Here is an 18861-nt window from a genome sequence, read left to right on the forward strand (position 1 = left end):
GCTTATGGTGATCTGCCAGCTTTAATTTGTTTTGCTTGCAACAAGATTTTGAGACATGATTTCTTCAAGAATCCATAGACCCATGACGTTCCAAATTTCTAAACCCCGCAAAAGTATGAGCACCTGAACAGAACAGAAGGGAGTTTCGATCATGTTTAAGAACGCTTCTTAGGCTCTACTCCAAGGTAGAACAGTTATGGACGTGAAACAGCAGTCATTTTTTTCCCTATAGCAATGGATGCCAACCACAGAAAGAATACAAAACCCAAGCGTATATTTTGATTAGTATAGATGAAATTTACAGATATACTGAACTGCGGGTCCACATAATAAAACCCAAGACAACGAACGGTCTCAGTTGTCAAAGGCATCTCTTTGTGAAACGAGATGGAGATTTCGCACTTGGATGAACCACCCCAATTGGGGTTTAACCGTTCCATAATTTAGAATAATCTCTGCTTTCATATACAGCGTCATCGCTGAGCTCATCTTGCTTACCCTATTGTTGGCTGGAGTCCCTGGCCTCGCCGCTGCTCTCTCCGGCCTCACTTTTGCAAAGTGGACACGATGCATTTATTTTCAACCATTTGTCAACACACTCCACGTGAAAGACATGTAAACATGGTAGCTCCCGTAGCTCATCGTCATCTGCATACTTTGCCAAGCAAATACAACAAACCTGCACCATATGGAAGAAGAAAAGCAAATCAATCAAATGAGAATTGCAGATAGGAAACGGTCTCGTTGTTGCACTTTCCAAAACTTTAGGAATGTATAAAGCTTTGTTCCTATAACAAACGCAACGCTATATATAACCAACTACGCGGGCATATAACTCCAGTTCAAGCTAACCAAGAAAGTGATTATTGCCAATTAACCAATACGAATGTCATTGGTTGTAATATTTTGTTTTATAGTAATATTATAATACGGTTAAATAAAATTCAATTTGTTCTAATATCTGATACCTCCAGCTAACTTAATAATTAATGACGCGTGTTAGGTAATACGTAAGAAGTATACTGGATTTTAATTTAGTGTTAGGTAAAATTTTATGAACTTGATGGTTAAAGTTGGCGTGAGAATCAAATTTGATTAAGCATGGTTTAATTTCAAGACCATGAACTTGGGAGGGACAGAACCTACTCACCGCATCTTCTCCAGATATCTCACGCTCCTTTTCTGTCCCTGCAGCCAAGAGGCCACATTCACTACCTAGGTTGCCCTCTTGATCATCATTGCTCTCGTTTTCCTTCAACTTGAATTTGTACGTCGGGAGAGCATTAATTGATTCCACGGTGGCTCCTCTAGTCTGAGAAAGATCCTCTCGAAATCCGAGGACAGAAATGATGCAAGGTAGGCAGCAGCAAATTGTTGCACATAGTATGAATGGCATTGCATATCCAATACAGCTGAAGGTAAGGAACACTATGCATAACCTATCAGAAACACCGAATACATAAAAATGACTCGATAACCTAGAAGAAACCAAGGAAACGTTAGATGACTCAAACATAGCACATATTAACTTTACGTACTTGTACAGTTTAGGAGCATCAGAAGGAGAAGAGTGACTTCCAAAAATCCACACATTGCCTACAACAAACCAGACTGCAAAGAAGCAATCTAAGGCCATCTTGAAATGATCCACTAACCCATTAATTCTGCAAAATTGAATGAGCTTCCTCACTTCACGACACATCTATAAATTGCATAAAGCACATGGAAAGACAAAAAGACAAGATACTTACAACTTGAAAATAGTATTTAAACTGTTTGATGTATCAAAGTGGCCTTAAAATCTTGGCGTTGTCATCATGCTTCAGTTTATTGTCTTATTTCTATGTACATACTACAGTAAAAATAGATCTCCTTTTGATTTCACTTTCCAAAGTAAGTAAATTTCTAATACGACCTATGATTTTATGCTAGCATGGATGACAACAGGTATATTATAGAAACCCAAGCAGGAAAACCTTTAGAGAAGAATTAGAGGCAGAGCAGCAGACAAGAAACTCAAAACTGAAATTTAACATGTGGTATTTTATGTCAGCCACTTCTTGGTGATCTAGCATGCACTATGAATATCTTTCCCTATCAAAATTGTAAGTTGTGAATGAATGAGGTAGTTCATCCTTCAAGTACTGTAGATCACTTGGTTAATTGATAATCCATCCATTCACCCTTTCAGTCCATCATCAATGTCTCGAAGGCATAAGGTTCCTTGCAAGGTTTAATACTTGCTTGCATTGTTGCTCATGGAGGCTCAATACTTAAGATTACTATTCGACAGAAGAGGCCCTATATGTTGTCTTTCACCTTCTTGGTGTGTTATGAACACGAACGAAGAGGTTCTTCAAACAGTGATAATTTATTTCTTCATTATCCAATTAGATAGTGCCAAATATTTTTGAGGAAAATATTGAGTTGGGTGATTCTACCGTCTTGTGTATCTTTATTAGCCGTTTGTGCATTTTAACTTTTAGAGAAGACTTGCCTTTTCGGGGACATACTGTTGAAAAGTTATGAAATGTGTGTTTAATTTTCATAACAAACACAACTTAACGAACTAAACTAAACTCATTCTCCTTAAAGCATGCTCGCTAGGAAACTTGACAGGTAAGGTGACAATCAATAAGTAAAATGCAAGACATGACCACCAATTAAACATAAAATGGGAAGATGAGGGAAAAATGGAAAACCTTGCACTTAAGGGTCCTCCAATTTGAGGGTTAGTTGTAACCGTTTCGGAGGTGCGATTGTGCTCTTCATCTGAAGCTTGAGTAATTGAAATAGCTGTATAAGACGTTGGTTCAGGACTGCTTACAGAAGACCCTTGATGCGATTGAATGGATTCTTGCTCAGCAGCCCTGTTGCGGTTACGGAACCTCCAGTAAAGAACAGGAAGTGTTGCAACACAACCTGATGCATAACCCACAACCCATGCAAACAAAGGGGCTTGTGGATCTTCGTTTGTTGAAAGTGACAAAACAACAATAGATGCTATAATCTGACTCACAGTGACAACAAGCTCAACGGAAATCCATAACCCTGAATTTAAAGGGCTTCTTCGGCGATGACTATACCCATCACGTCTCCTCACAAATGAGGAATTCCTAGAATTTAATCTGTTTGATGAAAATGATGCACCTAGATAAGTCGGGGCATGTGTACTCGCTGATGGTCTGTCTTCATGCTGGGGCATGTCCACTCTAGGACGTTGGTCATCACTAGATGTACTTGATGAAGCATCATAATTCCTTGTTACATCAATTACGTGCACACGATTGTTATGAATTTCCATCTGCTCTAGTAGCAAAGGAAATTGGTCACCTTGGGTGTCACTATTAGGTGCTGCAGAGGGAACATCCATCTAACTCCACCAACCAAATTGGAAGGTGGGAATGCATATAGATTATGCTCAACTTTCTAGATTTTTCACTTTATCAAAAGTCTTCCTCTTTCTTACTCACAATACATGGCACGGTCTGGAACTGGAAGATTCAAAGAATTTATTTCTATTTCATATCTAAGGCTGTAAGCTGCAACAATATCCGAACTATGATTAGTTCTTTTAATCATTTCTATAAAACATAAATCAAACAATACTAATTAAATGCAGCAGAACTGGATTGCAATATCACATAATTGGTAAAATGAGCAATGCCAGCCTACAAAAAATGATCAGGATCACACAACCAAACAGATGGGTGGTTACATGATTCACGAGACTAGTTGACGTTCATACATTACTAAATTACTCCCTAATTTGTCGGGGATATCACCACGACAAAGAAACAAGAACGAGAACAAGACATAAAAAAACATAACCAAGATTCAACAAAAAGATACAACCGGACAAGCGGAAAGTGAATAAACCTCATACCCCATCCAATAAACACTAAAGACTTGTTCTATAACATAATAAAAGCCTCAAATTATCTTCCTAAGTGGATGACCATGCGCAATTATACGTTCATCCGATATGCATTACATTTTCGACTAGTTTTTCGGTCTCAAACAAGTAGTACAACATAAGTCAATGCACAAAACAGCATCAAAACACAGAGACCCACTTAATGGAAAATCAAAATAGATCAAATTTAAGAAAATCAGAGCCTTATTTCAATCTCAGAAGCAAAACCTATGTCTGAAAAACTTCATACACTCGCTCAATTCACTAAATTACACTTAGTAGTGATAGAAATTCAAAACCTTCCAAAAATTCACTGTCCCAAAACGATCGAACCAAAGAAATGGCATTAAGTTATAAACTCGAATTAAAACTTAAAAACCCCACTAATGATCATACAAAATTAATCAAAATATAATCAAATTTCCCAGAAATAAAAACCCTATAACCCAAAAACGATAACCAAAAAAGGAAGAAAACTTGCAGGGATTGAATCAATCAAATATACCTGGTATAAAAGATACTGTGAGTATCACACAGTCAGAAGAAAAGCTTCAGAGCTCGCTTTTTCTTCCCATTTCTTTTATTTTCTCGCGGATTTTCAGTTTTCTCCAGAGAAAAAAAATAAAAATATAACGTCAGCTTTTTTGCTCCATCGCTCACGCAAGCTCATATGAGAGAGATGAGCTGGTGGGACCTGGGGGAGTGACTGCGAGGGTTTTTGCGCCGTTGGATTGCGGAGGGTGATATCAATATGTTGTTGGGTTTGATGGACGGTTGAGATTCACTTGATGTGGTGGGAGGCACTGCACCAAATCTACTAAAATGGGACTACAACATGGTTTGGTATTGAGGTGATTTATATAAAAACTGGTATGAAAAAAAGCTGAAAGAGTTTTTGATGTTTGATAAACCCCTCAAATCAGCTTTATTTCAAATTTTTCAGATGAAAAAAAGCTAAAATAAACTTCAAAAATAGCTTATTGTGAAAAACACAAAACTACAGTAATTTTGTTAATGAATTTTTCAATTTACCAACCTTGCCCTCCTTTCTCCTTTCTCCTTTCTCATTTCTCCTGCCTTCCTCACACTTTCACTCTTCTCTGCAAGCCCTCTCACAAAACACTCTCTCACGCCCTCTTCCTCTGTTGCCTGCCGCTGCACCTCTTCCTCCTCCTCCTTTTCCTCTCTCTCCGTCAGTCTCAGCGCCACAGACACCGCCGTTGCCTTCCCTCCTTCCTCTGGTAAGCTTTTCTTGTCTAAAATTTCGTTAGAAAACCCTCCAGCCCAGTTCAAGAATAAGCCTGTGGAAAGTTACTTCTTCAAAAGCAAAAGTATCTCATATCACCTTTTCTCCTTTTCTTCTCTTTATCCTTCATGCTACCTGCAAGATAAGGAAAAGGATAACAATCAGCCGGAACTCGAAATCAAAACTTCTGATCTGGGACTGATTGCTTACCTTGTCTGTCACCTCTTTCAGCAGATCCCCTAGCTCGGCGACTTGGGGGACTCCTACTACATGGTTTTTATCGCGCTTGACCAAGCCTGAAACTACAAGTAAGCGTCAAGTGAAATTGATACATTACCTTGTGCATCTCCACCAGTTAAAGATACCACCCCTGGAGGGAGGAAGAGTACTTCCAAAGAAGATGCCACATCTACCTATGAGACAGATAAGGCAAGTGAAGACGATACCACACTTCGGTACTTAAAAGTTTCGTGATTACGAGATCATTCTTCCACAATATTTCCTAATGTCTTTTGTACTAAATCATTCACTTGTACTCACTAAAGGAGAGCTTGAACCTATATATTGTGTAAACCCTTCACAATTAATGAGAACTCCTTTACTCCGTAGACGTAGCCAATCTGGGTGAACCACGTACATCTTGTGTTTGCTTCCTGTCTCTATCCATTTACATACTTATCCACACTAATGACCGGAGCAATCTAGCGAAGATCACAAACTTAATATTTAAGATGATATTCTTTGGTGTATGCTTTTCGCAAACGATATAGTGTTGATAGATGAAACGCAGGTCGCAAACGATATAGTGTTGATAGATGAAACGCAGGAAGGGGTAAACGCGAAGCTTAACCTTTGGAGAGAAGTGTTGGAATCTAAAGGTCATCGCCTAAGCCAATCAAAGACAGAATATATGGAGTGCAAGTTCAGTGCAAACGGAGGCCAAAATGAGTTAGGGGTGAGGATCGGAGATTAGGAAATACCAAAGAGCGACCGTTTTCGCTACCTAGGATCTATCTTGCAAAAGAACGGAGAATTTGATGGAGATCTCACCCATAGAATACAAGCTGGATGGATGAAGTGGAAGAGTGCATCCAGCGTGTTGTGTGACCGTCGTAGGCCACTGAAGCTCAAGGGAAAATTTTATAGGACGACAATAAGGCCGGCAATGCTGTATGGCATAGAATGTTGGGCGGTGAAGCATCAACACGTAGGTGTAGTGGAGATGAGGATGCTTCGTTGGATGTGTGGGCACACGAGAAAGGATAAGATTAAGAATGAGGATATCCGAGATAAAATAGGAGTAGCCGAAATTGAAGGAAAGAAGAGAGAAAATCGGTTACGGTGGTTTGGACATGTGCAAAGAAGGCCTACTGACGCTCCGGTTCGAAGATGTGACCACGGGACAGAGGTTCAGGGCCGAATGGGTAAAGGAAGACCTAGGAAAACTTTGGAAGAGACCCTAAGAAAAGACTTAGAGTACTTGGATCTAACGGAGGACATGACACAAAACCGAGCGCAATGGTGTTCTAGGATTCATATAGCCGACCCCACTTAGTGGGAAAAGGCTTTGTTGTTGTTGTTGTATTTGTTTGGATTTTTAAATTTGGGAATGGGGAGAGTGAGTGAAAGAGGGGTGGGAAGAGCGAAGGGATGAGTGTATGGGTGTCGGGAAAAAAAACTGGGGATGGAGGAAAAAATTGGGGGGAAAAATTAGGGTTTGTGGAGGAAACAAGAAAAAATCGACAGTTGCTCCGTTTATGTTCAATGTTGTGGATTCTATTTCTATATCTTAGGAAATGCAAATCATTTTTCAGCTGCTGCAGAAATCGATTTATTTAGCATCATATACTTAAAGTCGTTTCGATAATTAGCACAACTAATAAACCAACATTCCAAAATGTATCATTCGATTTCGAACCCTTCAAGTAAACCCCTAAGAAAATAATACAAAGTTTTGTAAAGACAAGATATTGGGGCGGCAACACTGAGAAACGACCCTGATATCTTAGTGTCATATGTTACCTTGATCTCCACTGCAAGAAAATGTGATGAAATAGTTAGTGGTGTAACCAAAAAAAAAAAAAAAGTTTCAGATCACACGAGTTTGCTTCTCACCATACTTTGCTTAATTCTTACCTTCTTGTTCAATTCAGCGGGAGCAGCACTCTTGTGCCTCTGTGGACACTTTGCTGCAAACAACCAAACTGGCAATCTCAGAAGTTTTTTACCAGATTCTTGCTCCAAAATCCGGCAGAATTGTTATCTGGGTCTTTTTCTCTGAGGTGTTCTGTGATTCTGAGGTTCCTGCAAGAAGAATCCATATCATATTTTTGTGTTCTGTAGCAGCTCCGCCATTGCTGATTAGTGAGCTTTCTTCTTTTAACTCAGTTTATGTGTTTGAGATTTTGTTCAAGTTGTTGTATTTTGTGGGTGAGTCAGTGATTGCAGTACTCATGACTGAAAAAAGTTTGCTTTTCTGGTTTCTGCTGGGTTTGCTTTTTTCTTTTTTGATTACATAAGCTTGATGAATTGCTTGTTATATGTTGTCCTTGAATTAATTGTTAGTCTTGGACTTCGATAAGTTATGTACTTCTTATTCGGAGAAGAGGTCCTTTGCATTGTATAACATTGCAGTTCAAAAATTTCATGTCTTCTATGATTAAGGGAATTCAAATTTGCCTTTTGATAAGGATACAAACTTTTTGAGACTTGGATTATTAAAGTGTTTGCGTAGTATAGTCACTTATGCAATTTTCACTGTAGTTATGACATTTTGGAGTGTTCCAGATCCAATTCAATCCGCACAGCTGATCAGTTCAGTTTGGTGGATTGGATCCATAACAATAACTGATTCAATTTTGGTTGGTTTTTAGATTTTGGAATCAGATCTAATCCAATCCAAAGCTAATAGCGTTGGATAGGTTTCATAGGATTAGATGATTGATCTGTTGTCATTGTCTATCCAATAATTCCAATTTCAATAGATTCACGTGTAATATGAAGATATAATCTATCCAATATATTTTCCTTCTTAACTTTGGTAATATTGCTGCAGAGTTGAGATTCTTCCCTGCTAAGAAACTGATCAATCGGGCATATTGCAAACACTCAAGCTTTCTCATTCATTGAATCTGGTAAGGCCAATGTATCTCTACTGACTAATTCTCTGCTCCTTTTTTTAATTCTTAGCTCCTACTGAATATTTTGCATTGCTACTGAGTTGGTTACCTATTGCAAGAATTTGGAATTTGGAACATTATGCTCCTTGTGATTTCAATCACAGGTTTATTTGATTAGTGGCGTTATGGCCAAGCATGAGGTGGCTCCATGTGTACTGTGTATGCCTTCATGTACATAATGCTTTGATTAGTTATTTCTTGGTTATATTACAATATTATTTGTTCTTGTTTTAATATGTATATATGTAGGAAGAAAGTGAGACTATGCAGTACTAAGGCAAGCTACTAGGAAGGGAAAAAAAAGAGTGGCTAACCAAGGAGAATTTCAAAAGAAGAAGGTTGATAAGAAAGGGAAAAAAAAATGGAGGTGCTGCAAAACTTTGTGGTCAAATTGACCGTCTTGTTGAAGCTTATGAAACTAGGAGTTCTGCAAACTTGTTGATGAGGCCGCTGCATATAGGCAGTAGTATTCCGGAAGTGATAGCGTATGTTGCACAATTGCCCGGTTATGAGCCACGTAGCGAGTTATGGTTGTTTGTTACATGTTTATTTTGTAGTGCAGAAAAGCGAGAGGTGTTTGCTACTATGAAAGATCTTGAAGTCCAGCTGACTTGGTTGAAATATATGTTCAACAAACAACAATAAGGAGTTAAAACTATGAATCAGGACTATGTTTAGTTTGTACTTTGCATTAAGATTATGTGTTGAATGTTGCTTGTATTTTGTGTTTATTGAATGTTGGATTATATGTTGAATGTTGGATTATGATTTCTTGTTAAACGTTGAATTATGACTTATTCTTGAATGTCGGATTATGACTTCTTAGTGATTGTTGGATTATAACTTGTGGAATGTTGAATTATGGGTTAGGTTATAGGTGTATATTCAATATGAACACCTATGATGATGATGTTGAGGATTTGGAGGATGGTCTAATAATATGCGCTGTAGTGAGAGTTGTTGAAACATATTATTTAAAACATGTCCACAAAACTCTGTGTATGAATTCTTCTCAAATAGGTAATATTTGGTTGATGGAAGTACTACAAGGAAATGATGTGCGATGCTATATAATGTTTAGGATGAACAAAGATGTTTTTTTATAGATTATCCAATGACTTGCAAACTAATTATGGATTGAAAGGTTCAAGGAGAATGAGTGCAACTGAATATTAGGAATGTTCTTATATATGTTAGGACATGGTGTGAAAAATAGATTAGCGTAAGAGAGATTTCAACATTCTGGTGAGACAGTAGATATTTAGGTGCTATGTTGGATATCGTATGTAAGATGGCAATACATATTATCAAACCAATGGATTCGGAGTTTTGTGGCATTCCCCAAGAAATAAGGAGAGATACAAGATACATGCCTTATTTTAAGGTAAAGTTTGACTCATCTTCTAACTTACTTACGAACTATAAGTGTAGGTTGATGGTTTTCTTCTATGTTATTATTTTGAGGATTGTATTGGTGCCATAGATGGAGTACATGTTAAGGCTTCAATACCATCTCCGGATCAAGTTCCATACATTGGCAGGAAATGAATGCTGACTTAAAATGTTATGGCTGCATGTAATTTTGACATGCAATTCTCATTTGCTTGTGCCGGATGGGAAGGCACTGCACATGATACAAGGGTTTTTCTATCCGTGCTACGAAATCCAAATTTAAACCTTTCTAAGTCTCCAAATGGTAATCTTCATACTTATTATAATATTTTACATACTTGCTTTGTATAATTATTACAATACCAATCAAAATTTTCAATTGTTAGGAAAATATCACTTAGTAGATGCGGGGTACCCACAAATGAGAGGTTATTTGGGACCATATAAAGGTGAAATATATCATCTCTCGGATTTTCGTAGAGGTGCCGAACCAACGGGTCATAAAGGGGTATTCAACCACATGCATTCTTCTCTTAGGAGCATCATTGACCGAACTTTTGGGGTATGGAAGAAAAGATGGGCTATTTTAAGGGATATGCCTAATTACCTATACAATAAGCAAGTGAAGATTGTCATTGCTACAATGGCTCTTTATAACTATATACGAAGGTATTCTGAACGTGATCGTCATTTTGATGACCCCATGGACTTTTGTGAAGAGAGCGATAGTAGTGATGATGATGATAAAGAATACCAAAATTATCAAGTTGAAAGATCACATGAGACAGGCATTAAGAAATAGAATAGCGCAAGTTTGATGAATGCATCTAATTAGACTACTTTCAAGTACATTAACAATATTGTACTAATGAATCATAGCTATTCAGTCTAAAATATTTCAATTGAAGTAGTTTGTCATACTAATTTATATTTAAGATAACGTTTATATATATTTTTCTTTTAAAAATAAATTATATTTAGCAATTAACCTTTATTTGTTAAGAAAATTAAATTAATAGAAAATCTAGTATTATACCATTTTTGGTCATTACAATCACAGTTGTTTTATATAAAAGTTTACCAAACACTATCATATTGTTTTTTTTTTCCAAAAGCATTTTTACAAAAAAGTTTACTAAACACTCTGCTGCTTTATTTCACAGTTGCTTATTCTCACAATACAGCAGAAACAGTTTTTTTTCAAAGCACAGCAATACCAAATCATATTTACAACTCGAGCTTGTTGCGACTCTGGAGAGCTTGTTGCGACTCTGGAGTCCTAACTCAAGACCAAGGTTCTAAAAAATGTCAAGTGCTAGTCGGGCAGAAGGCAGGGATCAAAGCAAATTTATGTAAGTTTATTGTAGGAAAAATTAGTATCTGGTTCCTAGTTACTAATGTTCATTGATTGAAACCTTATTAATTTTCAGATTTTGATCCAAGTCCTTAGCATTAATGTAATAATGAATTTACATGTCAGTTACATAATTTTAAAAAAAATTAATAATTGATTTAGAATTTTAATACTCACTCCTTTATTAAACTCCTAACTAATTTTCAATTCAAAACATTTCCAAAATAAATAAATAAATTAGAATAAGTTTGTACCCATTAGCTTTTTTAAAAAATATTTTCAATTTTTTAATCTTACATGTTGTATTCATGTAATTTTTTCAAAATTTTAATCTTAAAATTTACTCATTCTTAAATATACCAATTTGTTATATGTAAAAAATACCATTTTTTTAATATAAAATCTATTCAATTTTTTTCTAATCCAATTTTAAACTTGTATGGGTACATTTTTTTTCCTTTGATTTGAGAATGTATCCATGTTAAGTTTAATTGAAGAAATTTACTAATGTTATTAAGCCTAATACCTTTTTTTTTTTTTTTTTTTGTGGTTTTGAAGAATGTACCCATGTTTTGGTACAATAATTTTTTGGTTAATTTTGATGAATGTACCCATGTTTATATATATACACACAAAATAGTATATTTATATTTTAATATTTTTAACCCCACAAATTATGATTTTTTTATATTTAAAATCTCATTAATATAAACAACTATAAATTTTAATTTTTAATTTAAAAAATTAGTAACATACATAGAAATAAATTATCACGTTAATTTCACAGACTTCGATAAAAAATTAAAAACCAACAAGGTTTCAATCAAAGAATATTCATAACTAAGGACCGCATCCAAAGTCTCATTTTATTGTATATCTTGTAATTAAGTATCTATTTACACTAAAAAAAACCTATACTTGTATGAATAATAAAATAATGATAAAATATTCCTAAAAAAATGATAAAATGCGAAAATAAAAGTAGAAGAATACACAAAGTATATCCATCCAACAAGTTCAATATTTAAAAAACAATGAGCATATAGATTAAATTCTTCTTGTTCATGATCCTTGCATTGGATTGGACATAGACATTTAACCTTGTTGTATCTAGTTTATTTATTTTCTTTGTATGTATCCCCTCAAAAGTGCTCCAATTCATTTAACAATTGGATACACTTGTAGTAATCCATCATTTGCAAATTAGGTACACCATTTCCATAAGTATACCACCATGAAACTAAAAAGAAAAAAAAAACACACAATTAATAATAATAATAATAAAAAACGAAACAACCTAGGACCACCTAGGTGCTGCCTAGCTCCAGATCGATTTTTTGAAATGATTTGCACTAAATCGTGGTGGGCCTTCATCCTAGAGCCTAGGCCGATTTTTAGAACATTGCTCAAGACTCGAGTCAACTTGCTTATTTGGATAGTTTTTCCTTCGGCTAAATTGTTTTAGTTTTGATCCTTAAATTCTAATAATATTTGTTTTTGTCCTCAAGCTCATGTCTCATGTGTCATGTAGTAATACTAGTCATTTTAATATTTTTCATTGAATTATTACCAAAAAACAAAGTTCCCGTTAAATTCAAGAACAACTTAATCCAAAATTTAACCAAAAAAAAAAAAAAAAATTGAGAAAAAAAAACTAACCTAAATTAGATTTTTTTTGGGTGACAGTTTCCCCTAACAGTGGGGCTTCATGGTTTTTTTATTTTTTTTATTTTTAATATTCTTTAATTGTTTATCTTTTTTTTTTAACAAATGATATTAGCTATATTAAAGGGGTGATTTTTTAATATTCTTTAATTGTTTATCCTATGACCTCTTACTTACAAACGCAGAGAAATATTATTAGACTATAGTACTAAATGGCCAATAGACCATAATACTAAGTGGCTTTAATTGTTTATCTTATTATTTATTTAAAAACGAGATCATTCGTACATGCCCATTGTTTTTTTATTTTTTATTTATACTGTTTTTTTGTTTGGAAAGGGTAATTCATTAATACCAAGGCAAGCCAGAGATACAAAGAAAACCGACTTAGCAAAACAAAAGGAATATAGCAATAGCGAGAATGGGAAGTACAAGATATGCTACCAAGAGAGGCTACATCGTCTTCCCTTCTCTCTCCAAAAACAGTTAAAAAGGGAGACACGATATGCCATTTTTGTTCATAATGCCCACAAGCGAAGATGTAGGGGGGCTGGGGGGGGGGCAAAGAAAATAAGAAGTGGGGAGAATGAAGAAGGCACAAGCCTATTTGATGAATAAGGATTTGGCTTACGAACCTTTCCGTCGGGTAAGTATAAGAACATTGTCCTGCAAAGGCGTTGTCGCTGGATTCTGACACGTCATCATGGGACTTTGCCCAACGACATGAAATCTAAGGTCGACAAAAAGGGTCGTCGAGCAAATAAGACCTAGTTGACGAATACAAGTTTCATTGGGCAAATTTTCAGGCATTACACGCCATTTTATCCTTCTTGGCACTAAAATCTTGGCCGACGAATATAATCTTGCCCTACAACTCTATTCCATATTGTAAAGGTTTTGTGTAAACTCTAAATGTTGACCAGTTTTGTCTTATCAATTGAAAAATTCGTCATGTAAAGTACGTTTACCCGACAACATGTGGTTCGTTGGGCAAGATTTGTGTGCACAAATAGTTTTATTGTTTGGAAAAACATGTTTGGTTTCCTCCACCGTAAAGGAAGAAAAATAGTAGAGCAAAACTTCTCTATAATGATACTTAATGAGTCGATATTAATCCATATTTTTACTCAAATGACACATCCCTACTCGGAATGTCCACTTGAACTTCGAATCGAGCTATGTTGGCCGACACCATAAAGGTGACAAAGCCATAAAGTGTAGTGATATGAAAAATGTGAACGAATTTAAACCTAAAAGTGCCTAAATATAAGAGTGCGCATGTGAGCGGGATTGAACCCAATTCACACGTGATGCAGAGCATAAGTAAAATACTATAGAGACAGGGTGAGAATTATACCCTCGAAGGTAATCTCCAAAATTGAGATTTGCCAAGAATCTTTGTCAATAAGAATCTTCGTCGAAGGTAATCTCCAAAACCAAGATTTGCCAAGAATCTTCATTGATACGAAATCTCCAAAACAAAGGTGAATGGGCCTAAAAATAAAGCTTTGTAAAAACCTTTCAAAAACATAATAACCCCTCGTCGTAAAGCAAGTGTAGTTTTCAAAATATACATACTACGTATAGTACGAAAGTACTTACCGTAGCCTACAATATCTCAAGAATTCAATATGTCACAATATTTCATGGATAAACACTTAATGTCCGATAATCACAATGTCTCACATAACAAACATATCATAACGAGTTCTCATCGACATATGTTGACACATGAGTTCATGCTGAGGTATTTTGACATGAACATGGTTGGGTATAATAATGATTTATGCTTAAGTACTACACTCACATGAAGACTGGCGTTATACGTGTCACATACAAGTCTTAATTGCTTGTAGCAACCTAGGACAGGACTGACACTTACAATGGATCCAAAGTGAGCGAACGGTGCAATATGAACATACACGTGAAAGACTGACCCTGGCTCGGGCGAGTACTAACATTAGTGCAGCAACGATGAGCAAATAACGTAAATCAAATCATAAAGCGGTAAATCAATAATTTACGTCGACATATTACTATTCACTACCATAAATATAAAGAAGGTATCTCGTAATAATATGCATACCTGTGCATCTGTGTGATTCATAATAATCTCACAATTTTTATCATCACAACAATTCTTATAACGTCAATTTAATTATGGCATCACTTAGAAACTGCATTATTAATCTATGTATGGAAACTCAAATAATATATAAAAGAAAAGACCCACTCACAAATACTTGCGAAGTCGTAGCTGTTCGGACGAGTAATACGGATTGCCGATGCTAATCGTACCTAAGCATAATAAAGACCCATTAGTAAAACTCAATTAAAACATTTGAATTTGGAGAAACAGACGGTAGATTCAAAATTAGGATGTCAAAATACGCTAAGAATGGTCTTGGGCAAATTTTGTAAAAAGTCAACGGTTGACCCTAAAAGTTAACCGAGCAGCCTCGACGGTCGACTACATTAAAACTTTGGAATTTTACTAAATGGATGTCAAAAACTTAATCGAGGCATTGAAATTAGCCTGGGTTTCCGAGAAAATTCTTAAAAAGTCAACACAAGGAATATTCCAGATCCATTTTCGGAAATGGGCTGGATCAGGTCAATAGGGCAAAGGTTTGGGCTGGGTTTGGGCTTAGGCTTTTTTTTTTGCCAGTTGCCATTGCAACCGCTAAAAACTACGAAAGATAAGGTCGGGATAAATCCTGGTTTCGATCAACCACGAAACTTAGCCATGTAACATACCAAAATGAAGATCAAAGAACAAGGAATTGAAGTATACCCTCACTGGATCTTGCAGTAGCCGGAAAAGTGTGCAACAACTCGTGAATTGCCTGAAATCTGGGGAAAAGTCCCTACGTCGTCTCTATGAAATTCCACCGTCCAAAACACGTCAACACGATCAACAACAACTATAAGGATAAAATGGAAAAGGTCTAGAAACTCGGAGTTTTGTTAGGAAAATCTCTGAGTTCGTATAGAGGTCGAAAGTCCTCAAGTTTCATTTTAGTCCTCATTTCAGCGCTTAAAAATGTGTGATGGTTGTTAGAGGACTCGCGGAGTGACGATGGTGGTGTGTGTATGGTGATAGGCTTGGTGATGCGTCGATGCACAGGAAGCAAAGATAGCTTGAGAGAGTTTTAAGTGTGAGAGAGATAGATGGTAAGGGAAGAGAGTAAATAGAAGTTGGGTTGGTGGTCTGGAAGGGTGGTTGGCCGGATAAAAGGGTGGTGTGGTTGGTTCCTGGCCTTTTCGCCTCTCTATTTATGGAGATGAATAAGATATAATGAAAGAGAGAAAGAGTTTAAAAAAAAAAATTATAAAATAGTGAGAGGAAATGAGGTGGTAATAAGAGAGTGGTCCAAAAATTTCTGGAAGGGAACCCGAGGACAAGGAAGGAGTGGTGTGTGGGCCCCACATGGCTCACAAAACAAGACAAAATATCTTCCTAATATGAATTTACCAATTTGCCCTTTGTATTTAGTGTGTTGTAAAATCTTCGTTATAACTCTAAATTCAATTCCACTTGCGCCCACACGTTCGTACCATCGAGTACAACATAAATACACTAAAATAATAGGTCATACGCATCACGAAATGATTGTTGACAAAAGTCAACAATCTCGCCTCTAGGGGCATTTTCATAAATTCACTATTTTAAAATGTATAAAATTGTAAAATTAGGGACGGGTTGTTACAATCTACCCACCTTAAAAAATTTTCATCCCCGAAATTTGAAATAAGTTGCTAAAATAAAGTACTTGAGGATAGAAAGAAAATATATAAAGAAGAAATCAAGCTAGAGCGGTTGCATAAAAGAGAATGTCATTCCGACGCGATTGGGTTGCAATGATTCCTTTTTCATGCCTCCAAACTCAAACTTTCCTTTTCCTTTAGTCCTTTATAAAAACATAAATTCAAAAATAGATATATAATGATGTAACATCAAACTACGTATTTAATAAAATTAAAATAGTTGTACTGAAATCAAAACTGAACGTAGAAAAAATTCACTTACTCACTCGTAGCATCATAAATTCCGAAGATATGCATGTAATATCTTTGGGTCAAACCCCAACAATAAATAAGTAAATAAATGAATAAAAATACTAACGTGGACGGGACTAATTGTCCACTTACTTAACAAACCTAACGAATAAGTTATTGATACTACGGTCTGCAGCCCGCAATACTGACAACTCATTGTTGTCCTGATAAGTAAGTAACAAATTCTCAAGGGTGCAATATTACCATCTTGCCCCCATTGGGAAAGTGATAGGAGCATATTTATGCGACTTAGTTAGCTTGTTTTCTTGCATTTTCATAGCTAGTTTCTACTTATTAGAGTGTTTTAAGCTATTTTCGTGTGTTTGTAGGTCCAAATGACAAAGTTGGCAAGAAAGTGCAATTTGGAGCAGTTTTGGGCCAAGAATGGATAACACTTGTATGGAGCAAGGTGGATGGATGTTTTTAGAGTTCAAAAGGCGAGGAATATGCTAAGGAGATGAAGAAAATGAAGTCAAGACAAAGAAGATAAGGAATCAACTACAAGGAAGGAACATTATCCAACCTTATCTTATCCAAACTAACCTTATCTTATCTTATCCTAACGTAATCTTTTCCTACCTTAATTCCAGCTGCAAGGGGGGGGGGATCAATTGCACATTAAATCACCTAAATACCCCTTTCTAGAAGCCCTATTCCTGATCCTAAGTGGTGCAGCACCTTTTATCCTTTAGCTTCTAGAAATCTGTCAGATATCCCATTCTAGAAGCTTTGTGTGAATTTCCTAGTCCTTTTTCCTTAACATTGTGTAATCCTTCTCCTCTACAACCTTTGTGCTGAAACCCTAGCCTATAAATACATATTTTTTGACTTTATTTTCGCACCACACACAATAGAGAAATCAGAGAGAAAAATACATGAGTGCCGCAGGTTTCTGAAGGAGTTTGGAGGCTTGTGACGTGCTTGCAAGGAGAAGGAGAGCTTGTGTCGTGCCCTAGCACCAAGAATTGTGCCCAATCTGCCATTGGAGTGCTGGAGTATTTCTGGGTTCTTTATATCCTTAGTTTTAGTCCAATGTTTAGTTTAATTTGGTTTTCAATTATGATGAACATGTGGAACTAATTTCGTTTTAGTTAGAGGAGAATTCGAAACCATGAACATATATGTGATATGAATTGATTACATCCAGTTATGATTTCATAAATTGTGAATGCAATTTACTTATCTGTTTGATTGATAACTTATTCTTGTGTGTTGATTGAGGATGCATACTTAGTTTGCATGCATGAATTTGATGCTAGGATATAAGGGAATTTCACCTAATCGTTATGAACTTATATTCACAAGTAGTAAAAGTCACTAGTCATGATTGTGTTAAGTGAATTCTTGGTAGGAGTATTATGCAGTTCATGGTTACGAATGCCTTGTCAATGCCTATGATTTTCATAGAACTTAATGATCTTTGATATGTATATCTATTATGCAGTTCATGTAGGGAACTTGATAAGAATAATTTGGTTGTGTCCCTGAGTCAAATTCAATGAAATTAGGAAAATATGAAAGTTAATTTGTGCTTCTCATGATTAATTTGGGGCATTGTCATTCATGGTTTATCGAAGAAATAACTGGAAATCGATTTGTATGCATGTGTGTCATGTGTGGAGAAGGACCCTCTAACTAGCTTTACACCCTAAAAACATCCAATTTCGTATTAACATTAGTTTGTGTCTGCAAGTAATTAGTTTTAACTTTAAATTCGTCCATAACAAACCCCCTTTCTCTTTTGTGTTCTTAGGTTAGAATCTGTCTAGATTGGCTATTTTACATTGTTTTTGGTCTTTTGAGTTCAATTTTTGTCCAAATTGCTATCTAGTTATTGTTTTGAGTCAATTCAACTTAGTTTGTGTGTTTTGAGTCAGTTTAGCTTGTTTTGAGTTGTTTGAGTCTAGTTTTCAATTTTTAAGTGCAGTGTGTTGATTAGCATCCCTAGTTGATTTCCGGCCTAGAACGATCCCTAATTACGCGTACTACAACTATTTTAATAGGGTTTAATTTGTGTGTTAGTTTTTACCACATCAGAAAGACGCATAAA

The 18861-nt window shown here is 35.9% G+C and overlaps 1 protein-coding gene and 2 long non-coding RNA genes across 5 annotated transcripts; 1 reads left to right on the forward strand and 2 right to left on the reverse strand.

Annotated features, from left to right (window-relative positions):
• Positions 1-257: 257 nt before the first annotated feature.
• Positions 258-4581, reverse strand: LOC126634054 (E3 ubiquitin-protein ligase At1g63170-like). 2 transcript variants are annotated; one of them, XM_050304546.1, is made up of 5 exons: positions 4422-4581; positions 2703-3542; positions 1539-1664; positions 1151-1412; positions 258-679 (listed from the first exon to the last, which is right to left on the reverse strand). In XM_050304546.1, exons 2-5 carry the CDS (start codon positions 3371-3373, stop codon positions 500-502), a joined length of 1239 nt encoding a protein of 412 aa, XP_050160503.1. In that variant the 5' UTR covers positions 3374-3542; positions 4422-4581; the 3' UTR covers positions 258-499. The 2 variants fall into 2 exon arrangements, with proteins under 2 accessions (XP_050160503.1, XP_050160502.1); XM_050304545.1 differs by having other exon boundaries at positions 1151-1439.
• Positions 4582-6977: 2396 nt separating this feature from the next.
• On the reverse strand, positions 6978-7443 carry LOC126634066 (uncharacterized). The gene is made up of 2 exons (XR_007627177.1): positions 7299-7443; positions 6978-7195 (listed from the first exon to the last, which is right to left on the reverse strand). It is a non-coding gene; the product is annotated as an uncharacterized LOC126634066 (long non-coding RNA).
• A 47-nt stretch (positions 7444-7490) lies between these two features.
• LOC126634065 (uncharacterized) lies at positions 7491-9008 on the forward strand. Of its 2 annotated transcripts, none has more exons than XR_007627176.1 (4): positions 7491-7526; positions 8218-8296; positions 8446-8512; positions 8591-9008. It is a non-coding gene; the product is annotated as an uncharacterized LOC126634065 (long non-coding RNA). The 2 variants fall into 2 exon arrangements; XR_007627175.1 differs by having other exon boundaries at positions 8446-8500.
• The last annotated feature ends 9853 nt before the right edge of the window (positions 9009-18861 follow it).

Source organism: Malus sylvestris, chromosome 9 (assembly GCF_916048215.2).
Source record: "Malus sylvestris chromosome 9, drMalSylv7.2, whole genome shotgun sequence".
Taxonomy (NCBI): Eukaryota; Viridiplantae; Streptophyta; class Magnoliopsida; order Rosales; family Rosaceae; genus Malus; species Malus sylvestris.

What these genes read in the sequence shown, in the direction of transcription:
- LOC126634054 (XM_050304545.1), bottom strand. Translation starts at nt 3,373, where the DNA reads ATGGATGTTCCCTCTGCAGCACCTAATAGTGACACCCAAGGTGACCAA. An exon ending in GGAGGACCCTTAAGTGCAAG is followed by an intron (nt 1,665 to 2,702) that starts GTTTTCCATTTT and finishes TCAATTTTGCAG; the next exon opens with AATTAATGGGTTAGTGGATC. An exon ending in AGATATCTGGAGAAGATGCG is followed by an intron (nt 680 to 1,150) that starts GTGAGTAGGTTC and finishes CATATGGTGCAG; the next exon opens with GTTTGTTGTATTTGCTTGGC.